The sequence below is a fragment of the Scleropages formosus genome, chromosome 9, assembly GCF_900964775.1.
Source record: "Scleropages formosus chromosome 9, fSclFor1.1, whole genome shotgun sequence".
Taxonomy (NCBI): domain Eukaryota; kingdom Metazoa; phylum Chordata; class Actinopteri; order Osteoglossiformes; family Osteoglossidae; genus Scleropages; species Scleropages formosus.
The window spans coordinates 23,134,555-23,160,397 of record NC_041814.1 but is presented as its reverse complement, the minus strand read 5'-3'; the positions used below and the strand labels follow the sequence as shown (position 1 = coordinate 23,160,397).

The window sequence follows — 25,843 nt, the reverse complement described above, 5'->3', positions numbered from 1 at the left end:
TCACATAAACTATGGAATAAATCTGCACCTTGTTGCTTGTGGCCTCGCAGTAAAAACACTCTGCTTTCAATGATACAGTTATGTATGGTTTTGAACCCCACAAAGAGTGCAACAGCAAGAACAAATTACCTCCCTGGATTAAAGCCACCCTTCGCCTGGTTGCGAGCTAAAAATATGTTTGGCGGCGTTACAGAAATTTAAATGATGTCCTGCGAACCTGACAAGCACAGAAAAAGAACAAAAATGGAAATGGATGGTGCTCCACGGTGGCCGGGCGTGGGGGTGCTAAGTCTGGGAGCTGCAAGGATACATCAGGCAACATCATTGGGCTGAGGTCCAATGTGCGTTTGCTCGGTTCCTTTGCTCTCCAGCCTGAACTTGGCTGAACTGTGACACATTGCCAACTAGCTATTTCACAAATATTCTGAAAATATTCCAATTTACATTTATTCATTTATTCATTTATTTATTCAGCAGACGCTTTTCTCCAAAGCAACTTCCAATGAACTTTATGTGGTGTTATCAGCCCACACACCTTATTCACCGCGGTGACTTACACAGCTAGATACACTACTTACACTGGGTCACTCATCCATACATCAGTGGAACACACTCTCTCCATCACTTACACACTATGGGGGAACCTGAACAGCATGTCTTTGGAGTGTGGGAGGAAACCAGAGCATCCAAAGACTTACACTGCTAGATACACTACTTACACTGGGTCACTCATCCATACATCAGCGGAACACACTTTCTCTGTCACTCACACACTATGAGGGAACCTGAACAGGATGTCTTTGGAGTGTGGGAGGAAACCAGAGCACCCAGAGGAAACCCACCCAGACACAAGGAAGAACATGCAAACTCCACAAAGACTGAGCGGGGATCGAGCTCATGTCCTCTCGCACCACCCAGGTGCTGTGAGACAGCAGCACTACAGCATAAATTTACTAATTTAAAAGGCAGAAAACACAATGAAAATTATATGTCAATCCATTTCAATTATGAAAGGATGTTGTGATCAGTTACATCGATCCATTCATTATTAGTGGCCACTTGTTCAGTGCAGCGTCACCGTGGTTCAGAGCCTATCCTAGAAATGTTGGGTGTGAGACAGGGTACACTCTGGATGGAACACCAATCCATCACAGGGCAATCACACACATTCATTGACGCACGTATGCACACACTAAACACAATTCGGAGTCACCGGTTTACCCATAACATGTCTTTGGACTGTGAGAGGAAACCAGAGCACCCAGATGAACACATGGAGGGCACAGATTGCACCCATGTCCAGACCCACAGTCTAGGAACTGTGAGGCATCAGTGCTACTGCTGCACCATTATGCTTTTCCACTGCACTGTGGACATCCTAAGATGCTAGATATATATACATACACACATACACACACACTTTCTGAACTGCTTGCCCCATACAGGGTCACGGGGAACCAGAGCCTACCCGGCAACACAGGGCATAAGGCCGGAGGAAGAGGGGACACACCCAGGACAGGACACCAGCCTGTCACAAGGCACCCCAAGCGGGACTCAAACCCCAGACCCACTGGAGAGCAGGACCCGGTCCAATCCACTGCGCCACCGCACCCCCTAAATGCTAGATATACTCTCATAATAGTGCATATGTGTTCAGCGGCAGCCAGAGAAAGCTACTCCAAGAAACGAAAACCACAGCGAAGGACCATCAGGACGTGCGTTGACAACGAGAGCTGAGTGCCTTGTTGACATAGTTCTGCTCGTTCCATCATGGTTTCTGCAATGGCCTTAGTCCAGGCATGTTACTAATGACAGATTAATTAACTTCTTCGTTGTTTAGTAGAACATCTTATGGGACGACAGCGTCCCAAACCGCGAGGCGCCTCCTCCGGCTCTCCCAGTCCCTAACCCTCAACCCCGTCGAGCATTTGTGCGACGGCTGAAAGAAGCTCCTTGGCTCTGATTTCTGCCTCCAAATGGTGCCAGTCATGTGGATAACGGCTCCACGCTGTCTTTCCTCCATTTTTCCCTCTACTGGCACATCAAACCTGGAAATGTTCACGTTGTGCTGCTCGCATTATGATTATTATTTTTTTCCTTAAATTTGAAACTCACACACTTGCATGTGCCAGCGAATAATTAAGCATTGCAGAAGGAGGAAAATTAATACGGACGGCAAATAGACGGTAGCAGCGTTTTCATCACAACGTTGAATAGCTGCCGCAGATAATTTTTTTAATTTACCTTTCTTCGAGACAAATTTGCAAGTACCGGCGATTAAGAAACGCATTCCTAATTAGATTCATTTTAATTGCATATTTCATTTTGTGTGTAGTCCTGATACTTTTTATAGAATCCGCATGTTATCAGCATATTAACCGAAAAATGTGTAAAATCTGGACCCTCTTGCAATGGAAGAGTTGGTTAAAGCAGATTTTCCATTTCGAAGGGGTGTACAACGTCAAGGACAGCGGCCCCAGTAACTTTCAGTGACAACACCGCCCCCTAAAGGAGACTGTTCCACACGCTCAACCTCCCGTTGTAGCGGCGGTTTCCGGGCCGCGCTCACGGTTAGAATTCGCCTGGCGGTGGGAGGACCGTAAAAGGTGAATCTTGTCTACAGGAATGATTAACCCCGGGAAGAGCATTTCGCACCAATTTAACAATAAAATGGGTCGTTTCCTGCGCAAATCCCAAACAGAAGCCAGCAGGTGGCGTAGTGGTTAGGGTACCAGTTCCCAGGTACTTACCCTGAAATGCAGTAGAAAGAACACTGAGCACCAAGCTGTTTAAATGGGTCGGGCATTAGAAACATTGCTATTTTAACGCTGCAAGATGGCTTGGACACAGGTGTCGGCTAAATAAAGGTTAACAACACCGAGAATTGTCCTGAACACGGTGAGCCCTTCAATAAAGAGAGGCCGTGCCGGACATGTGCTTAATTAGATGGTGCAGCCAAGCAAGGGGAACACAAGAGGAAAGTAGTACCATGTATTTTAAATGTCAGTGATAGCGAGAGTCCCGTTATTCCGTCCTGTGTCCAACGGGCAAAATGTCATTTTCTTCGCGCCATTTGAAAAAAAAAAAAAAGGTTACCGCTTGTTAATTAATTTTTTTTTTTTTCCTTTCACACTACCTGTGTTCCAACCTGTGGCTCCTTTCCCACATTAATGTCACCCATCCAGCATTTTCTTCTTTCATAATAATATTGCTCCCAGCTGTCTGTCCTTCCACGGAAACAGAGACATGGTGTTAAGTGCTTCCACCACGCTTAAAAAATACAGTAAACCGAGTCGTGCAGATCACATGTTCCAATGAGGTTATGCAAATTTTATTTTTCTTTGTATCGCTTCCCTCTCGTACAAAAAACTCCTTTATTCTTTGATGGAGTGCGCTGGTGACGGCAAATACAGAGTACATATTTAGCCCACACCTTCATCCAGGGTAACGTATAATGCTGGGTGTGCACATCAGTATGCCTACCATAATTTACCCATTTGTACATCTGGGTCACTTTTGCTGTATCAATTGCGTGTAAGTACTGTAATCAAGAGCAGTACAGCAGGAGAATGGATTTGAACCCTCGACCTTCAGATTACCAGGCAACAGCTGTGAAAACTCAGCTGCCTGTGCGGAGGGTCTGTCGTGGAAATGAGCAAGCGCTGGTCTTCCAAGTGTGATTGGTGTGCGTTTGTGTGCGTGTGTGTGTGTGTGTGAAAACTTGCATGGGCGCAGTTGTCTTCTTCCTTGGACATCCAAGCATGACCCGTCCGCCTCTTCAAAGGATGCAAACCTACCAGCCATGTGGCCTTAAAAACAGGTGTATAGTTATCAATCCATGTAGCCGATGGTTTTCTCCACAGCAACGTACAACGTTAGGCTTGTGTGGTAAGCCACTTACAGTGATTTATCCACTTCTACAGGTTGAGCAACTCAGGGTAAGTACCTTGATCAAGGGCACTACGGCAGGAGGGGGGATTCAAACACTCGCCCTTAATTGAAAGAGAGCGGCTCTGACCACTGTTACCTGCTGCCCTTGGATCCGACGCAAAGTGAGAACTCACTTGATCATCTGCTTTAAAAGGGAAGCAGCAGAGCGGTGAACACACTGGAAAATGTGAAATGAAATCACTTTTCCTACCAACTGCATGTGGCGCTGATGCAGCCCCATATTGTACGTGAAAGTCCCGATTGGAGAAGAAGAGCCAAAAGCAGCAGTACACAGCAGTAAACGGCAATTAACAGCAGTAAACCGTGGTAAAGAGAGGTAAACGGCAGCGAAGGGTGTCTCGCCCTGGCAGCGCTCGCAGGGATCACCTCGAATCGGGGAAATAAACAAGAATCTGTCAAACTCAACGTGCTCCTTCCCTGCATCCCTTCATCCAGTCGCTATGTCACCCTTGGAGTCGGTGTGTTGCACTGCTCACCTGCGCTGGCTGTTAAATTAGACAAAAAAAAAAAAAAGTTCCATTTGCTCGGTGTAATATTTTCCCGTTTTTAAGCGTTTATCCAGTTTTTGAAAGCAACGTGACGATCTCCGAACAGAGAAACAGTAATGCGCCAATAAAGATTCGGCTCGGGACTTGAACCCGTGAGCTGCCGCAGCCTGTGACGCGACTGACCTGAGGAGCCCTGCGGCCCGCGAAAGGAGGCTCTGAGGAAGGCCACCTGTCGATTCCGTCCTAAAGAGTCTAACCGCGGGGCCCGCGTCACGGCTAAAGGACAAAAGAGCCCCCAAACCATGTTCTGCTTTACATCCCACATAAATCATGGAGACGACGGCGCCGCCCTGGAGGCTTTCGGCAGACAGCGGCGCGGGGCTTGGACACCGTCCCCTTGGCGGAGGCCGGGCAGCTGGCTGCTGCTCTCTTTCTCCCGCACGCCGGTGGGTGCTGACATTTAATTAAACCGGCGTCCCGGTGCTCCCGTTTGACTGCCGGTGTGTGTGACTCTCCGGAACGCTGTGATGGCACCGCGGGACCGCTCCCGCCGCTCCGCGTGGACCTTCGCACTTTAATGACGGCCAGTACTGTGGCTGAGCGCTCACTTCCCCTTCCTGGATCCATCCATTTTTCACCCGTTTGCAGAAATTCATTTGCGCTTAATTGCTTTTAGCCACACGGGCGTACGATGACGCGCTGAGAGCCTCCTTAAACGTGTGTGTCCGCGGGCAAAAATACATACATAGCAGCTGAAACTGGTAGCAGAATAAGTGTGTAAAAAAAGTTTATTGTATGACAGCAAGGAAGACAAAAGAGTAAACTTACACTTTATACAACAAATTTTATAAAATATGAACGATTATAAATTATTTGGGGGGCACAGTGGTGCAGCGGGTTTGACCGGGTCCTGCTCTCCGGTGGGTCCGGGGTTCGAGTCTCACTTGTGATGGACTGGCGTCCCGTCCTGGGTGCGTCCCTCCCCCCTCCAGCCTTGCGCCCTGTGTTGCCGGGCTTGGCTCTAGTTCACTGTGACCCCTGCTTGGGACAAGTGGTTTCAGACAATGTGTGTGTGTGTGTGTGTGTGTATAAATTTTTTATAGGTTTACACAACACATACATTTTTTAATAGATTTTCAGCTAGAAAAAGTGGTATTTATATACACATTATATACATACATATAAACACATTTTGTTCAATCATTTATTTATGCAAGCCAGTTTTTTTGTTTATATATACACATACATACATATGCACTGTATATAGGTAGGTAGGTAGGTATGTATCATAATGAGTGTTGAACTGAGCCAGTGATATTAATCACGGGATAAAAAAAAAACTGGGTTGTAATATATAATACAACAGATAAATGGCTGTGCCCATGTTGTCTGCCATTGATAAATTTGTCGACTGACCACCAGTGTTTCCCTTCCTCAATACCACAGTAATGCCTTTGCTGTGCTCTTGAGGGGAGGCCTGTCTTCTGATGACGACCACCTGTGTTCCTCCTGCAACAATAATAATAATAGCAACTCTAATTTTAATTGAATCCTACAAAATCTTTCACTATTCTGCTCAAATAGTTCAGGAGTGTCTGCGGATATGAAGCGCGGCGTGTTTTTTGAATTAGACGGGTTTGACCTTTGAGTTGGCAGATGTGCCACTTCCCGACCGCGCAGTCCGCCGGGACAAAAGGAGGGGCGCGTCTGTGGCTGTTCCGTTATCCTCTCCGGTGGCCTAAAACATGTGATGTGTCATCCAGCTGAGTGTCGCCCGCTCCGCCATCCAGCTGCGCGCTGCCCAAGCGTCAGTCCGGTTGTGTGCGCTCACCTGCTGTATGATTTATGTGCGAGGCTTCGTTCTCAGGTGTGCCTCTCTCTCTCTCTCTCTCTTTGCATCAGCCACCGGCAGGATGACAGAGGAGGAGGAGGCGAAAGCTGCAGGTGGACCAAGGCTTCATCCACAGCGAGGATGCACAATGCACAATGGAAACCCATTTGCACGCTTATGTATTTCCGTATGAACACTCCATTTGCGTCACCCCTTGCAGAACTCACAAGGCCGCTCTCACATGGCCAGGAGATGGCACTGTTTAATTCATTTATTTACAAATTTATTATTATTTACATAGTTATTACATATTTGATAGCACACACACATATATACATATACACATTTATTTATGTCATGTCTATGTGAATCATTTGCCCTGTTTTCAGATGGATTCAAAAAGCTGACTTATTATTTTCATGAGTCTGTTATTACATAGGGGGGTGCAGTGGCACAGTGAGCTGGACCGGATCCTGCTCTCCGGGGGGTCTGGGGTTCGACCCCTGCTTGGGGTGTCTTGCGATGGACTGGCGTCCCATCCTGGGTGTGTTCCCTTCCCCTCCAGCCTTTCGCCCTGCGTTGCCGGGTTAGGCTCCGGCTCCCCGCAACCCCGCATGGGACAAGCGGTTTCAGATGGTGTGTGTGTGTGTGTGTGTGTGTGTGTGTGTGTGCGTGTGTGCGTGTGTTATTACATATGTTTATAGTTATATGATTGCTCTGTAGTGTGTGTGAAATGTTGACATGCATGGCAACGGATGCTGCTCATTTGTCCTAATGCTCGCTGATCGTTGCTTGGGAGAAAAGCATTTGCTAAATGAACAAATGTAAATGTAAATAATTCAATGCAGAGATTCGTGAAAAGAAAATGAGACTCTTTCACAACATACTAAGGATTCTGAGCACAGGTAATTATTCCAGCATGTAAAAAGAAGAGAAAAACCCCAGATCCATATGTACTGTTCTTTTAAGCGGTAACACTAAAAACCTGTAGTTATTCTTGTATAAGGAGTTGTTTAATTTTTCCTTTAGACACGACAGTGTGTCGCAGAACACATGCTGCGCTCTTTCCACACAGCTATTTTGGGCTTAACTCATCGCCATTGTTTTTTACATTATGTGCATGGTCATTTCCCTAATCTGTTTTAGCAGAACCATTCATAGCTCGGTTATACTTCTCACTTATTGCACATGTCATATTTTCATTGTTACTTTTATTAGCCCAGTACCATGGTGAAGAATGTCACTGATCATACTGCGTCATCTCGCATATTACCAGATAGGTCACGTCTTAGCTCGGCGTTTGTTTCTTCTGATACTGTCCCGGCATAGTTTACTTTTAAACCAGGACTTTTACTAATGTACATTAACATATATTTAGCAGACGCTTTTCTCCAAAGCGACTTCCAATGAACTCTATGTAGTGTTATCAGCCCACACACCTTATTCACCAAGGTGACTTAAACTGCTAGATACACTACTTACACTTGGTCATTCATCCATACACCAGTGGAACACACTCTCTCTGTCACTCACATCACTATGGATGAAACTGAACAGCATGTCTTTGGACTGTGGGAGGAAACCAGAGCACCCGGAGGAAACCAGAGCACTCAGAGGAAACCCACGCAGGGATAACATGCAAACTCCACACAAACTGAGCTGTGAGACAGCAGCACTACTCGCTGTGTCACCGTGCCGCCCTCTACACTGTATCCCTGGACACCACGGTGGTGATTTTTCACTCCGTGCAGATCAGCATTTAATGCCTTTGAGTTACCTAAATGGGTTTATGAGCAGAGTATGTTCCAGAATGTTTCAGTTTTACTAATTATTCAAACGCCCCGCCTGCATTCTACTCTATTACTGTATTTTACTGTGAATTTCTACCGTCGTAGCACAAACTCTGAGACTCTGTGAGAGCTGTCACTGTCACACGTATCTACACAGACTGTCAAAGCTCGACTCCGGGCTCAGCTGAGCGGCAGAAGGGTCCAGCAGCGGTGCAGCGAGAGCCGAGGTGACAAGACGCATTGATGAGACACTCGAAGCTCTCGTTTTCGACTGAAACGGAAAGCAGGATCAGGACGGGCGCAGCGTTTCCGCATGTATAGCAGGGGCGTGTAGACGGAGGAAGTCTGACAAGCTCTGGGTGCGCACACACACCTGGGAGAGGAGCGGCAGCCATGGAGCACCGTGTGTGGAGCACAGTGATCAGAGAAAGTGCGGCAGAAAACACACGCATTATGTCTTTAACTTCAGCAGGAGCTGACACTTGACAAATAAGAGTTCTCCAAGTGCCAATCATGCACGCCGGAATAAATAAAAGCTGCCTTTCCTTTGTATTCTGTTTGGCAGAAGGGAGAAAATTGCTTCTTGTGTTTTGTCATAAAAAAAAATATGAGCGTGTACAAGGCAATGAGGGAATTACGAAGACAATGCAATCACAGTTTTGTAAACAAGTAAGCAAATGACTTAATGGGTTTATCTTAAAATGAACAATCACGAGTTCTTTGGAAACTTTTGTGACATTCAGATTTGGGCAAGGAATCCTATCTATGGGTACACTCACGGCAGAATAATTGGATGGGATGGGGAGAAATACTCTCCATGCGCTCCATCTTGATTTTCTTCTTTAAAAAAAAAAAAAGAAAAAAAAGACTAAAAAATGGAATGTGGAAGGAATAGTCCCCGATACAATTTTGCGTTTTGGCATGGAAATGTGAGCTCTCAAAAGAATTGCATATGATTTAAACATATTCCAAAGAGGGATTCTTACCTAATCGCACTATTTTGCGATATTGCTAAAGAAATTCCACTAAAGCTCAGTAATCTTAATCAACAAGAATACGGACCTTTTTATTTATATGCCTGCGCCATCTGCTCATCTAGTAGAGCGGATTTGATTCTTCACCTTCCCATCACTAAGAGCACTTGGTCTCATCTTCCACACCAGGATGAAAAGGTTTTAACGCAATTTTGGCTGTGGGATAGAAGCGCTTTTATTTCTGCTGCCAGCATCTAAGGAGAACCACTGTTATGTGGTTTCTGGTTCAGTTTCAGCTCATTTGATCTTTTAATCCCACAGATCCAATCACACAATAAAACAAATCTTGCTGCAAACTATTCACGGGCTGCATGGTAGATGTACAAATTGCTCACGAGCTGCTCCAAACTGACATCTCCCGACGGACATAACATGTCGAGAACTGAAAGCAACAGAGACGACATCACAAAAGTAAACAAGAGAACACTAAAACACAAGAAAATCAGCAAACAGAAGTGTGTGGATCGGGAGGCTTATGTAAGGTAACGTCAGTCACAAACAATGATGACAACCATGAAAGTATGACTCCCTCAAAGTGCACAGTACGGTACCTTTTTCACAACACAATTATGTCAGATAGGCCCCGTTTTTGCTCTCATATGATATCATAAGAGAAACTAATACATTTGTATGAATGCAAAGCAATACATTTGCATTAAATTTTAATCAAAGGACCATCACTGAGATGGTTTGATTCTTACCTATCAGGTATATCTTACTAGGGAGTCTGGCATGGTTTCCTGTCTTTCCTCAGTCTCCTTGAACAGGTGTGTTCCTCAGGGCCCTGTTCTCGGTCCTTTATTCTTTTCTATCTGTACTGTTTCGGTTCTGGCATCGCCTCTCAAGGGTGCTCATGAGATTGTGAAACCGATGATCCTCTTTCTCTCTTTTCCCCAAACCGACACATCCTCCGTTTTCCCCAAACCGACCCAGATGTATCCTCTTCCATCACATCTTACCTTCCTAAAATCTCAGCCTACATAACTGACTACTATCTACAACTCAGTCTTTCCAAGAAAAAGAGCCTCCATCTCCCAGCAGGTCCATTCACCTGTCAGGAACTCTCTGGCAAACTGGAGAATTTGCTCATCATGGCAGCTTCATCAACTCTGGTCTCTTCATCAACTCTAGTGTCTGCATCTCACAGCACAGTGAAGCCATAACCCCACCCTGCAGATACAGTACTCCTTGCACACCATGAGCAAGATTACATTTATTCATTTAGCTGATGCTTTTTGCCAAAGCGACTTACAATGTTAAGGTTACAATTATTTACCATTTATACAGCTGGGTAATTTTACTGGAGCAATTCAGGGTAAGTACCTTGCTCAAGAGTACTACAGCTGGAGGTGAAGTGCAAACCTGTGGTTCCAAAGGCAGTCACTCTAACCACTACGCTACCAGCTGTCCCCAGTTATACATCAGGATCATTTTACTGCATCAATTCAGGGTGAGTACCTTGTTAAAGGGTACTACATCAGGGCGTGGATTTCAAATATAAATTGTAACCACATCTGATCATATCTTACACAGAAATATGCAACTCCTTGTACAAACTATGGTGATACCTCTCAGGTCTTTAGTCTTCTGCCATAAAGCCTTCCCAGCTGCTCCAGGATGCCACTACACAAGTTGTGAAAAAAACATCTGTACCCCAGTTACTTCAGGACCTAATTGTTCCACACCTCCAGCTCTCGTCACTTGGTGGTCCTGCTTACAAGGACTCCAAAATTAAAAAACCCTAGGTTCTCGTTTTTCACTTCAACATGGTGGAATGTGCTCCCTCTCTCCCTCAGAACTGCTGAATCCCTTCCAGCATTCAAGAAGGGTATCAAAACATGCAAGATAAATCTTAATTACCTAAAAATAACGTACACTCGCTACATATCTCTCATGATCATCTTCCCATGTAACACTCAGTGGTTATCAGACAAACTAATTATGAATCCACATCTAAAGTTCTTTGTTAAGAAATGCAGTTTCGCATACATTATTGCATGTTGCTTTGGAAAAAAAATATTTTTCTAAATTAATAAATGTGAAATTTAAATGATAGTTTAATTTTACTGACTTTGTATATACTCATGTGTCTACAATATTTGACTCCATGGAAGAAATTTCTTAGTATGTTCCAGCTCAAACAAAATAAACTATTCATAGACAGATATGAGGACAGAATACAGATAAAAGCCCTTCGGTGTATTAAAAAAGATGATAAAAACAATAATAAAAAGTGAGTGCTTTAACTTATCTCTCCCCTGGCTGAATAGAACTGTGGCCTCTGGAAGCCCAGATAGAATATCCTCCACAAGTACGGAGACAGAAAAGACCTTGGATTTTCTCAAGAATATAGAATTTCTCACAAAAGAAAACATGACAAGTCAGTACATCCCTTAAGTACGTCATTTTCAAGAAAAATATTTTTTATCCTCGGGGTCATTTCATTTAGCTAAAAATCTTTATTTTGGACTGAAAGTGTTGGGACAATTGTCTGACGAGTGACTATCACCTCTACCGCACTTGTCTAAACTCAAGTGTTTGGAGCCTGTAGTTAAAAATAACAGTAATGAACACAAGAGAACTTTCCGTTAAGGAAAAGCAAGTAATTTTCACGTTTAAAGAACCATAACACAGAAATTGGGCAGACCAAAATCAACAGTTTGGACTGCGATGAAGAAAGAAACCACAGACAATCTGCCAAGGCTGGCTTGGCCAATAAAAATATTAGCCGTTGATGACAGTAAAATAATCAGAGTTGTCCAGGAAAACCCTACATTAACTGCCAGTAAAATTACAAGCCATTGTGCAGGTTGGGGGGGGGGGGGGGGGGAGTGTCCAAATCCACACAAGACGGAGACAGCAGTTAATAGGTTACACTGGCAACGGAAACAGAAAAGTCGTTTTAAAATTTGCCAACACATGCCAGGAGGATTCAAGAATCAGGTTGAGAAGAGAAGAGTCCAAAACAAACCTTCAAGTGAGGGAAAGGTTACAATGTGGAGAAAAATTAACTGCAGATGCTCAGAAAAGAAAAAAAAAGGAAAGGAAAAAACACCCACACAGCTCACCTGTTGCATGGCTGTGTCTTTCCTCATGATTAAAACCAGTGAAAGAAGCTGCGGACTCGAACCCGAGCGAAGCTTTCAAAGCCTTTCGCTCGATTGTGAGAAGAACAGGCTTCTTTGCTTTCTGCTTAGAGCTTCTCTGTAAAGCTCGACAGTGACTGAAGAAGTGGAACTAATGCTCCCAAAAAGCAGTGAGAATTCAGGGGAGCAAAAAGTAAAAAAATCTTATATTGGCACATCAGCCTCCAGATGTGAATCCAAACAAGGTCAATTTTATATACCGAAGTCAGAATACCCTGGTGGTGCAGGTCAGAACTCGTTTATATCGAAAAAAGAGCAACGAAGGCTCACCAAAGCATCTGAGACTTCATGCGGTTATGACCACAAAGGGATACAAAACCAAATACTGACTTATATCCTGAATTTCACTTCAAAGTGATGCTGTCCTAACTCATTTGGCTACTTCGGACCAACTGTTAGATGTACGGTATGCATGGGATTAACTAGTATGTGAAATATATGTTACCTAAATTAGTCCTCGGGGAATTTTTAGTGCGGGGGGACACGCGTGAACTCAAAAACACTCCACTTCCCTTGTGCACAACAACTGGTCTCCATCAGCCACAAACTAATTCCTTTAACCTTATAGTACCAAAGGTGTGTCTTCTACATGAATGAGTGTGGAGTGATGCCATAGCAATCTTTTAAACCATAAACTGTCATAAACTTTGATCTCAACATTTCGTGAGGGCACTACGGGTATATTTTGGGGACACTCAGAGGTTCCCAGGTGTTTTCACCTGCTTTGTTGACTGACCCTTCTAAAGGCACCTAACAAAGAATAACTTTGATTGTATGAATCCAGTACGCAAGTGTTCTTAATATGCAGTGGCAGCCTGATTTGATATTTCACTTTCTAGGTTGTTATGGTTCTAAAATATTTTTCTTTAAATTACTAATTCTTCAATCTTCATTTATTTAACTCACTGCTAACCAGGGTGATATAAAAATATATCTGGTAAAATGTGTTAACTCTTATATACAGTATGTATGTATGTGTTAATGGCAACACAGGTTGCATGAGAATAATTTTCTGCTAAAATAAATCTCTGAGAACCACAAGATCTTGTATTTGTTGTGATTTTCTTGTCCAGCTAGATACATTTATATCTATAGGGGGTGTTTTTATAAATACGCACACATTTTCTATAATGGCTGCACAGATTTCCTTCACAAAGACAGAGCTTAATGAATAACTGGAACACAATTATAACTGTTCAGCACATCTGACCTCTTGGAAAAAAATTAAATGATTCATGTTTATCCCCAGAAATCACATATTTGTTTGGCTTTTAATGTTTCTAGAGACTTTGGCCAGTTCTATCAGAACAGTAAAATCATTTGATCCCTCCATATAAAAATTGGACTCCTCAGAGGTGATTTACCTCCCGCAGGGTTGTTTGGTGACTTTACTGTGTTAGCAAATGTTTGTGTAAGAATCAAGCTAATTCATCAAGGCTCAGAATAGGAGCAGTACACACTAGTTTCAGACCATCTAATTTTCAAGTGAACAGGAGTTATAAAACGATATGAGGAAATGACCCACAAATTTTGAAGGCTGAAAAATGTATTCTGGATCGCAATTCAATAACTCTCCAGTGCTCCTAAATTTAATGTGCAAAATCAAACTTTCTATTAAAAGACTTACAAGGACATAGTCATTATGGTCAGTAACCTTTTACAGGGAAATCTCAAAGGAGGACATCTGCATATAGCTGTAGATAGTGGGTTATGAAAAATAAGAGCTCTGCTTGGAAGCTATATTACTATACATAAGGAAAGGACAAATTGAAGAGGCGCGTCACTGAAAATATTTAAATTCATCTATCACTCCCGACTAAGACCTGAAATAAAAAACAAATTTACCGTGACATTTGAATGCAGGAGTAGAGGAAACTATATACTACTAAAATTAAAAAGAAATGAGACAGCAATTGAGGATTGCTGAGCTAAACTGACAAAATGAGAATGTTCACTACGAGCACAACAAAAACGAACCATGAATCCAGGCACTTATAACAATACTAATAATTATAATAAAACTGCGTGCAAATTGAATTCTATTCACAGACTAATAGCTACAGTTGTTCCAAAACAATATGATTACATAACAATGATACAGTGATGATACTTTCAATTTAGATTACAATTTAATTATACAGCTACAATCCAGCACTGAAATCGGTGGTTTAAAACATCCAGATATCATTCCATTTCAGTCTAGCTAGGGATAAAATGTGAAAGGATATTAGTCCTTAAAGCATGCTCAAATTCACTATGAGGTAGAGGTGGACATGAAAACAAGGCTACAGAACGAATCTATGATGATAATTTGTGTCTGTCTGTATTCATATGTACATATAAAAAAGTCTGTACTCTTGAGATGACTCTATATATCTCCACCCATCCATTTTCATTAACTGCTTGTCTTAATCAGGGTCACGGTGGTTCGGAGCCCGTCCCGGAGTTACTGGGCGCAAGGCTCAGGGGGCTACACCTTGGATGTACATCAGTCCATTGCAACGCCACCCCATATATATGTACTCAGTCTTCTCAGTAGTAAATTGTTTCTTTTTATTTGTTCTTTTTCTCAAGGATAAGAATCACTCCTGACTGAGTAGAGTCTACATTTCTGATATAATGCATCTTCACATTAATAGATAAGTTTTCAGATTTTTTTATATATATATATATATATGTATGTGTCACATTCATATGTCAAATATGACCAAGTATACATCTTAGAATAATCCGAATTATCCTTAACCTTATGGTGTTGTATTCTAAAAATTCTTATTAAGTACTATGAAGATAAAAAAACTGAAAGACTTGACAATTAACGACTTAAATGCAGTTTTTAGCACCATATCACAGAGACAAAACATTTACCCTTAAAGAAAAAACAGAAAGTCAGTGGGTCCTCAGACGAGTAGCTGTTTCCTCTCTAATATATTCTATTATCCACCTAGAGATACAACGTATTGTAGCCAAAGCAGGTTCAATCTAACAGAGAAATTTAAAACAGAAAAATATAAAAAGAAGCAAAAAGAATGTACAATGAATGAATGAGAGAGGAATTCATAGTCTTGACAGGTTTTGAATGCTGTTTTTGGCGGGAAAGTGTTAAACGAACTCATCAGCAATAAATGTTCATTTTTAATGCTTGGGGAGCCATTAAAGTGACTACCTCAGTGGGGAAGAAAAGAGCAGCATGGATAATTTCTAACAACCACTGTGGATATTCACTGGCGAGTACAGAACGCACACATCGCACCGCTGCCCATCAGTCAGACAGCTAATCCCACAGAAAAGGTGGTTCGGTCCAGGAAGTAGAGTCGCCGCAGACTCGAACCACATGACTCGAACCACATGACTCGAATCCCCCCCGCGCGGCTCTCTGAGATGGACCTGCCCGCGGGAGCCGGTTGTCCGAGCGCTGACAGCGGAGCGGCGCTGGCTGTTCACTGCTGGCTGCGCGCGAAGGGAGCGGAGCGCCGAGCGGCTCTGGGTTCGTTCCTAGCGACCGGCTGACTGTCGGCTGACTGTCCGTCCGTCCGTCCCTCCCTCCGCCCCCGACCGACCGACCGACCGACCGACCGACCGACCGACCGCCCGCCCGCCCCCCGGGGGCTCCGTGCCGGACGGAGTCGCACTTCGGGCACAGAAGAGACGAGTCCTGACGGGGGCAGGAAAGCGCTCCGACTCGCCACCATGGCGTCCAACTTCAACGACATAGTGAAGCAGGGATACGTGCGGATCCGCAGTAGGAAACTAGGGGTGAGTGAGTGAGTGTGTCAGACAGTCTGTGTGTGTGTGTGTGTGTGTGTGTGTGTCGCTCGCTCCTCGCTCGGTACTCCGTGCGGACGGAAAGTGCGCTGATACGACCGCGGCGCTGCGCCTTTGGCTTTTCTCTGAGCATCATCATCATCATGTGCGGAATAACGGCAAAGGTGAACTTTTATACTGAAAGCTGCGCAAAAAGTTTTCGTTTGACACATAAGAACATCCGAAAACTGTCCTTTGAATGATGGGGGGGGGCTGTTCTACATACTATGGTATGGCACATAATAATCTTCGAAATGTAACTTTTCAGCAGAGATACTGCAAAAATATGACTTATTTTGTGATTTATCAGCAATTTTTATGTTTTAAAAAAAATTTACTCTAACAGTAGGTTAACTATACATTTTACTACTAGAAGTCACTGAAGTCCAGATAACTCCAAATAAGACAGAGAAAATACTTATTATACACACTTTATTTCATTGATTTTTTTTTTTTTTTTTAAATTTCAAGGAGAGCTGTATTGCCCAACCTTTCCAGTACCTGAACATTTTGTCATCTGTCAACTCAGCTGTGTGTGCGTGTGCGTGCCCGTGTGCCACAGGCCTTTCGTTCCAGCGTGCTCCAGCTGGTTGTGCTGTCACATCCCCTTGAGGAAGTGAGGTGAGCGCAGGCGAGATGACGACTAGGCGAGAGCCCGGGAGGCCCCGACCCAGCCGGCGGTACCTCCCGAGGCACCGTTCCCCGGGAAGCGTGTGGGAGCGCGCGGCGGGGGACCTGTTGTTGCCGCGAGGCTCTCGGACGCGCGGCGAGGATGTTTGCGTGGCCCCCAAGAAAACGCGTAGCGAGCCGGAGCCTCGTGCCACGCTAATGCATTAGGAAACAAGCAGGCGCCGGGGAGTCGGGATTAAAGTGATTTTGATTATGAAGGTATCCCACTAACTGCAGGCCAGCGCGCCAAATTACTTCACCTTCAATGACAGTGCCAGCCTTTTAACGGCAACGATGCCTCAGTAGATGGAAAACAGGCGTATTACTGCCTGCGCTGACAAAACACTGCTGTATTATGTTCTTACTAACTGTTGCCAAGCTGAGGTTTTAACTTATTTTTCTTCCAAATATATGCATATATATATATATATTGAAAATGTATTTCCACCCCGCTTGTGTTGAATGTGAACCCGAGTCATGGCAGCGTTCTTTAAAGTCACAGCTTTCGGGATCCAGCTGAAGTGTAAGCATCTCGCAGCCACGAGGAAGATGATTCCTGTTTTTCATCCCGCAGCACTTATTATGTATTAAGGCACTTATCACTGTATTATGGCGACGGCGATGCAGCTGACTGACTGTGCCCCACACACTCCGCTCTCTTCTCTCTTAGACACGGGATTAAAAGCCACAGCAGTGCATCCGCACAAAACAAATGCGCCAGTACACCCCCCAACCACATGCTATATTTTTGATAAAATTGTAATAGGAATAAGAGAGACATTTGCATAGTCACTTTATACGTCCCGTAGGTGTTTTAAATAAAGCTGGCACTTCCAAGCTGGGTTTCGCCTCCGGTGTTATGCATCACTGCTACTCTATATGTAGATGTCTGCTTCTTGGCTGCTGAGCAATGAGGTCAGGATGTGTGGTGTTTGGTTCGAAATGTGTGATGCTGTATGAGCTCCTCCCTGTGTTTTCTTTACGTCCCCGAATACACGAAGTGCGCCGCAAGAGATGCCTCCGAAGTTGTGCTGCAGCACGGCGTGCCGCTTGCCGGAAGATTCCAGGAGCTATGGAGGTTGACGGCGGCGTCATTTTTTCGGTTCTTACCTGTTGCGGGAAGCCGTGTTATAACATTTGCTTCCGTGTACTTGCTGCTCACTTTCATTCAATCGAATCGAATATGTAAGCGTGAAAGAGGGATTTCTAATCTTTATTTGAAGAGGGATTTGTAGTCTTTATTTGAATACATGATTTCAGCTGTCATTTGTCTCTGCATTAAAATTCATATTGCATAAGGAATTAGGTTTTCCAGATTATGACTTGAAATGAGTCTCAGGATTGTGCAGCGTTTAACAATTATGTGTGGATTTCTCCTTGATCTTGAGGGGGGAAGAAAACAGTATTGTCTTTTGGAAAGAAATGAGAACGTTGACATTATATTTACTCAATTATCTGCTAATTTCTCCAAGGCAGCTTCCAGCGTTAAGCGTCCTGCGATTATTTACCCGGGTTATTTACACTGGAGCGATTTATAGTAAGCATCCGACTCAAAGGTACGACAGCAGGAGGCGGACTTCGAACCGGCGACCTCCGAGGCCGAAAGGGTGCAGCTCTGACCCTTACGCTGCCTGCTGCCCGTGCTTTTTAAAGAGAGTTGGCCGCTGGTAAATGCGTATTATTGGAGAACAAAGCATTAGGAGCAGATAATCTCGAGTAATGTGACAAGCGTTGCTTGATTGTAAAGAAACATTACCAGTCTGCTTTTGGGGAACAAGCGATTAATTAAATGTGATATATTACCACAGTGGTAAATTACTGAGGGAGGAAAAAAGGGTAAATGTTTTGTATTTATGGAGTGCTTTGGATACACCGCTCCGTGACAGCTCTTTTTTAATGAGTGTTTTCGGAGAACAGTCTCTCCAAAAATCTTTAAGGTAATTATTCAGATTGAAAGGCCAATAACCCTAGACGAGAGGTGAAATGAAGCACAAAAACAAGACAAAATAATGCCTCGGCGCTGGAGTGGTACCTCATCCCTCCAGAATGTTCTACTGCATTCAGGAGTGAGTAATTCTTAATGCGATTCTGAAGTATTTCAGTTTTTCGTCATGCTGTATCAGATTTGTTGATTGCTAAGAGACTCTGGCTCCTTTTACTCAGTCCAGTCTGATACCTCTTTATATTTGATTATAAGTGCAATTCCGGAAAGATTGTCTTCAAATTGACTGGAAACTCAGATACTGGAGAAATCTCGTTTGTTCTCTCCATGCATCCGGTGAATTTTATAGCATCTTCTAAAATAATTTGACACAAACATTGTAGTGGTTGAAGATTGTGCATTCTCATCTTAAAATAAAAAGTCAGATGTTGATTGTGAAGTTCGTACATTTATTTATTTTACTGCTTTATGAAAGAAAGCAGTATAATAGCTGCTGTGTACTGAGACTGATGGACCCTAGAAGTGCTATTGGATTTGCCTTTAAAATATACATGCCAGTTTTGCTGAAGTTCATTGGCTGTTTTTAATGTGATATTTTCATTTTGTTGAAGTGCCTGGAACAATTATAAGTCATGCTATTGTCTGTCTGATTCTTAAAAGAACAAAAAAAAAAAAAAAAAAAAACTCTTGCATCAATAATGCCCTTGCAGCCAGGAGCAAGACGGGTCAAGGAACCCACTGTTGTTTTTCATGTCACTTACCAGCCTTCACATATGGCATTTTTTTTTTTTTTAATTTATATTTTTTATAATGGCAGTTAATGTTTCCCCTCTGTAGTCAAACTAATGCACCAATAACCTCTGTCTCACACACACAGGCCAAAATAAGCAATATTACAGCCAGTGTTGGCAGACTTGTTGTGGCATCCTTTTTAGTGTCTAGAGACAGCTGGGAGCGTAATGGTTAGAGCTGCTGCCTTTGGACCCAAAGGTCGCAGGTTTGAATCTCACCTTCAGCTCTAGTACCCTTGAGCAAGGTACTTACCCTGAATTGCTCCAGTAAAAATTACTCAGCTCTATAAATGGGTAAATAATTGCAAGTATCTTAACATTGTAAGTTGCGTTGGAGAAAAGCCTCATTCCGAATGAATAAATGTAGTGTGTACCATACTGCGTGTCTCTCCACCCTTCCTGTGACTGAGCTTGCTGAAGCTGGTGCCAACTTGCATTGCAATAAACCTTAATGCACTGTAAATCTGTAATAACACGTAGAAGCAAAACTCATTTGGGAGCTTTTGTGATAACCTGACCTTGATGTGGTCCACAAAAAGAGGGAAAAATTACTATTATTTAATCCTGTCTGGGATATTTTAATGTTCAAACCACAGATTGGAGACTGTTCTGTTCCATTATGCTGCATATAATACCATTAAAAATATAGAAAGGACCAATGAGGTTTCTAACTTCATTTTATGTATGGTTATTCCAAAATCTAAATGTAGAGATTTCAAGAATGTGGAAAGTGCCATCTGTTACATATTTTGTCCCTCATGCTATGTTGATAATGCTCCATTCAACAGTTATTAACTTGTCTAACTACTTTCCTTTGTGCCTTTAAGGGTCCTTCTACAAACAAGGAGGTTTTGTCCGATCCTTCCTGAGGCTTGTATATTGAGAATATGTATTATAATAGCGCATGTTTTCTTGTGCCAGCATACCGTAAGTAACAATGGCACTGGTGCAGAAGTGGGGAACAATGAGGTATTGTGTTCGGGATGTAGAGCATGGCTGTTTCAGATTTTGGCCTGCCCTTGTTCTCCACTGATCTTAATAGTGGCAATACTCAATGGTCAGAGAAGGCGGTTGAACGATACTTTGAAATTTGCCCTGCTTCGGTTTTTAATTTTTTAAAAAAATTCTTATTAATATAAAGAAAACCTTTAGGGGTGGGTGGAATTTTAGACAAAACAAAAAACAATAAAAGTGACGTTTGTTTGGTTGACCCCCAGCGTTAAGCTTGTTGAACAGCCATTGTGCTCTCGCTCTGTACCGAAAGTATGTTGATGTGTTAAGGGGAAACGGTGAATAGCTTCTCATCACCTTGCTACAGAGTTCATGAAAAACACGAAAATATTGTGCCCAATTCTTGTGAGAGTTTAGAAAAAAAAACGAAAATAGCTTTAACCAAAACACGGGCTATGTGGATTGGCACCAAGGTGCTCAAATCAAGGAAACGCTTTAAAAGTTTCTTTAAACTAAGACGAAGCTGCCGCAACGTCACATTTTACTTGTAAGACGGTTAGAACAAAATGTGACTCGCCGTCTACGTTACACCGCATACGTGTTGCTGCATTCTGCTCTGTTCAGTTGGATGAGTTTACACTTAAACGATGCCGTATCCATCTTAATGTTCGAAAAAATTTGCTTTCAGAGAGGAGTTTCAAATCCTGAGACATTGTACGCCAATTCATCAGACTGCCGATAAAGCCCAGAGCTTTTATTAGCTAGCTAAGGTGAACGTATGAATGCGTCATTTGTATTTCTGAAACTCGCACGTAAAGATGTTTTCGTAATTTATTGTTGTTGCACAAAACAAGACTTTACACATTTTTACGGTGCTGCTGTGAGTGAAATTTGTTTTGATTTAATCAGATTAATTCTGTCGGAGATCCGAAAACACATTGCAGCTTCCTGTTGATATTGATAAATTGCCCCTCTGAGCAAACAGGAACAATATTACCAGCATTATTCTCTGTGAAAAATGTTTTGCTGTTGTACGGAGGCGCTCAGAAATTAATCTCGGGCACGACCACAGTCAAACATTTTACATCATTGATTTCTGCCGTTCTTAATTATCAAAAAAGCTTTTACTTTGAAGGGGCAAATGTCGGTCTTAGCGGTGACTCCAGGTTTTGCAAAACTACATAGCTGAATATTTCACTGGAGTCATTCAGGTTAAGTACCTCGATCAAGAATACTACAGTAAGCCCCCAGCTGGAAACCTTCAGGTGATAAGTCTGTGTCCTTTACCGGGATGCAACTATATCTGCTAAATGAGATTAAAAATTTTCCGTATTTGCTGTGTGCAGCAGCATTACATAATCCGTTTTGCTGATTCTATACAATGAAATACTGTTGTTGGGAAGACTTAATTTTTTTTTTTTTTTTTAATGGGTTTCTGAGGTTGAACTGTCCTCATGTAAAGAGTTTACTCTTAGGGGTATGAGCAACGTATGGGCTAGGTGACGCAACGGGACGATCCGCCCTGGACGTGGCCACTCTGGCTTAGCTCCCTGGCACTGAGCCTGTCACCCACGAGTAAATTTAGCGGTTTGAAGTCCAATCCGGAACACTGGCACCCCGTGCTAAGGCTCATCGATGCTCCTGCCAGGACAGCAGACTGGATCAGGGCGAGAGAAAAAAGTAACTTTCCACATTCACTTGTAAATATAGCAAGTGCCTCAACTGTACCAGATGTTTTGCATATCTGTGTAGCACTTATTTATACTTTCTGTGGAAAAAAGGTGATTATTGAAAGATATATTTAAATTGGCACAAATTCATATCGAAATCTCAGTTTTAAAAATTATGCAGCTAATGATTAGATATAGTACTTTTTAACGTTTCACGAGCTCGCCAGTATTAGTGCTAAGTTTATCACAGTGAATGTGGCCAAACTGTGGAAGATTTATATCTATGCTCATACATTTTTTTTTCGTATTTTTTATTTTGCAAGGAAATTTTTTACACTAAGTAACCTTTTGACTCCAAAAAAAAATTCTCATGCCAGCATTTTTCCTCATCTTTTTGATTAATTTTAACACTTCACGGCTGCGTGTTTCAGGTACGGCACCTGCGGTAGTTGTGGGTTCGAGACGTGAGGTCACAGCAGGTGGCGTGTGGGGCGCTCTGCATTTGTAACCTCGATAAACTCCTTCACCTTATTTGCTTCAATAAATGTCAAGCTGTTCAGATTGTAAAATGTCACCAAAGCAAGGGAATAACACTAATTTGCATTCCTGTCCCATTTTATTTACTTTGTAAATCTGTTCTGCCTGATTAGGAATAATAAAAGAAAAACATTGCGAAGGTGAAATGTCAGAGTGCTACATAACTCCTAAATAAGCAAGAGGGAAAAAAAAAATACTCTATTTGAACTTGTGTACATTAATGTTTTTTTTCCCCTTCCTATCTTTGTAGATTCTCTGTAGAGTGCCTTTTTTGCCGCTGATGGTAAATTTATTCAAATAGTTTTTTGACCTTCCAGATCCAGGTTTATTTGAACCCTTTAAAGTGTTAGTAAATTAACCACTCTGAAAGTCGCTCTGGTCTTTTTATCCTTTTCGAACCTCTTCCACTAAGAACATTAAATATTAAAGCTCAAAACAAATGCACTCGCAGGCCTCGGCCCCATGGACATTTACAGTATTTCTTTAATCCTGTAATCATCTGACAGCGGGCGGTCGTCCACATGTTCCCCGGGGCTTCGGTCACGTGGGGCCGAGAGGGATGTGCCGGTGGAGGGGACGGGTGTGCGCCGGTGGCCGGGAGCGTGCCGCAGCCATGTTGTAATGAGACGGCACCGCATCGCCGCATTGCTTCCCCATTAACATCAACAAGCTTGCGTGACGTGTAACAACGGAAATGAGCATGCGATCGATCTCCCCTGAGGTCGAGGACTTTTGATTCTGACGGCGCCTGCTGGTGTGACTTTTTTTTTTTTTTTTTTAAGTCGATGACATCCATCTCAGCACAAGGCTTTTTCACCCAGTAGAACCTCCAGTAGCTTGCGCTTCCTCCGTTTTACGTTTAATAACTGCGTCCAGTGTCCTGTTATGAGGCTGATTCACAATACTAGCAGAAGTCAAATATTCATGCGACGTTGTTCAAAGCCACGAAAGCTAAAGGGCGATGGGTAACGGCACAGCTTTGGTTTTTCCCGTAGCCGTAGCGCATTGTTCCCGAAAAAAGTGATGGACGACAAACCCTCCAGACAATGAGCACAGAATGTCTGTAGTCTGATCTGCTTTGAAGCAGACCGGTTTTAGCAAGTTCTCAAAAGTTATTATTCAGGAATGAATTCTGAGGGACTTTCTGGCCAAAAGCTGGAAGTACCGTACCAGTGTTTCAAACGAAAGTGTACCAAAATACGCCAGAAATACGTCCTCTTTGCCACTGAGAACCATTTGTTCTGTATTTTCTATCTATATGCCCGAGTGTATGTGTACACATATACTCGGGGGATGGTTCTTGGGGTCAAATGAGTTATATTTTTACAGTTCTCAAAATACAGACCTGAGATTAACAAAAGCTTCATTTTAAAACGAGAGTGCTGGTTTTTGGAGCGGAAAAATAGTACGTTGTAGGTTCTTTTGAAATGGCTGTTTTGGTCTTGTCAGATGACCAGTGTTTGGATTGACCTACAAACTGGCACATAAGAGTTTGCAGCGACTCTTGTTTACTTGCACAAAGTGGATTCCTTTCCCAGGACAATGACGCAAAGTAAGATGCTCTTGAGAACCCACGTAATAGTCCTTCAGTATAAAGGATTATTTTTGAGATATTAGGAGACATAAAAATGAGCTTTACGGATGTTCCTCTAAGTAGATTGCAGCTGTAATTCAGAAAATAGCCACATAGTCAAAAGTGAATAACTATAAATAGTACCTTTTTTTGTTATTTTAAAAAATATATTAACACTGAAATTCAAAAAGCTTACATGTGCATGTTCGGTTATTTGTATATGAAGATTTGAAGGAAATGGTTTTTTTCTTTCCCCCCTTCCCCTACAAAACATATTATCATAACTATCATAGAAGTATTAAAGTGAAATAATTACTAATATCCTTTGCAGCTTGGTATGCGTTTTGCAACTTTTTACTGAATTTCCAGAAAATGTTCTTAATACTGCTTTGCTCCACTCCAGTAATATATCGCAGCAGGAGACAATGAAAGCAACAATTAGATTTAAAATAGTTCAAGGATTCAGACCAGTGATGTTTTATTTATTTAGTTTAAGCTATACAGTTCCAGGGATCCTTTCACGTACTATTTTATTGTAGTGTTTCTGGAAAGAAGCCTACATTCAAACTGATTTTTTTTTTCCCCCCCCCCACTCCCCTTTTTGTTTAGTTTTGTTTTTTAATGATGAAGGCAGGAATATAAAGCAACTGTCTAGGCCTGCATTAAACAGTGCAATCAGTGAGATTTCTTGGTGGTAATCTATCAGTAAAAACAAAGTTAGTGTTTTTATAAACAGCGTAAGGGAAGGAGCATAAATACACTTAAAAACACTTTTCGCCATAAAAGTGATGAAAACAAACTACAGCTCACGAGTGGTAATTACTACTGTATATCTGCGTAATGTACGTGAATGGGTTACTCTGAGTAGTGCGAAAAACTACTGTATGGTGGCGGTGGTGATTCGGTTGCAGAAAAGTCTGCGTTTCATGTCCCCGGCGCTGTGCAATCATCATAATTGTCTATGAAAGGACGTATTATTTGCCATGGCTCTACAACGTACCGAAAATGCAGAGCAGTTCTTTGTATAATGACTTGGCAGCAGATGTTTTGACATGTGCTGATTGCACTGCTCAGTCTGTTTTTAAACGAACCCGATGAAGATGACCAAATTCCTTTAATGTAATGAATGCACTGTTTGGAAGCAACCCTGTGTTAAATTTTAGCCACAGGTTGGAGGTTCTCCACTGATGCAAATGCTGTTTTCAACTCTTTTTGCAATTACCCAGGTAGCGCTGATTTATCTAATAATAGATATGTGCGCAAACTTTCTCGGTATGGAGAGGGACGGAGCGCCGTTGTGGAGCACCGTTTGTGGAATTCATCTCTTTGTGCCGTCTCGTGGAGCGGTTTCCCATCTGCCGTGACCTTCCACATCTGTCTCTCGCAGCAGCTTCCAGGTGGGCATGGACCCCTCACACCTGTGCTTCTCCAGCCATGAAATATGCAAATGCGACCCGGGGTAACAAGATGTGTTTCAGAGCCGTTCCAAAATACTGTCAATGTATTCCTGGCAGCCCGTTACTTCAGTCTACGTTGTTAATTAATAATGTAAATTGCAGCCCAGTCTCCCCTTTCCCCTACGATTCGTAACGTTGGGCTTGTCCTTCTATGCCATATTCTTCTGGAACAGTGTATACAGCAGGTGGACAAAGCAGGAGTCGTAAAG

The 25,843-nt window shown here is 42.7% G+C and overlaps 1 protein-coding gene across 2 annotated transcripts in view; it reads left to right on the top strand.

The window, feature by feature from the left end:
* The first annotated feature begins 15,929 nt into the window (after positions 1–15,929).
* dok6 (docking protein 6) overlaps positions 15,930–25,843 on the top strand; it is a 58,192-nt gene continuing 48,278 nt past the window's right edge. For both annotated transcript variants that reach the window (XM_018753900.2, XM_018753901.2), the window contains exon 1: positions 15,930–15,996. In XM_018753900.2, the coding sequence (XP_018609416.2) occupies positions 15,931–15,996 (66 nt within the window). In that variant the 5' untranslated portion in view covers position 15,930. The remainder of the gene's footprint in view (positions 15,997–25,843) is intronic.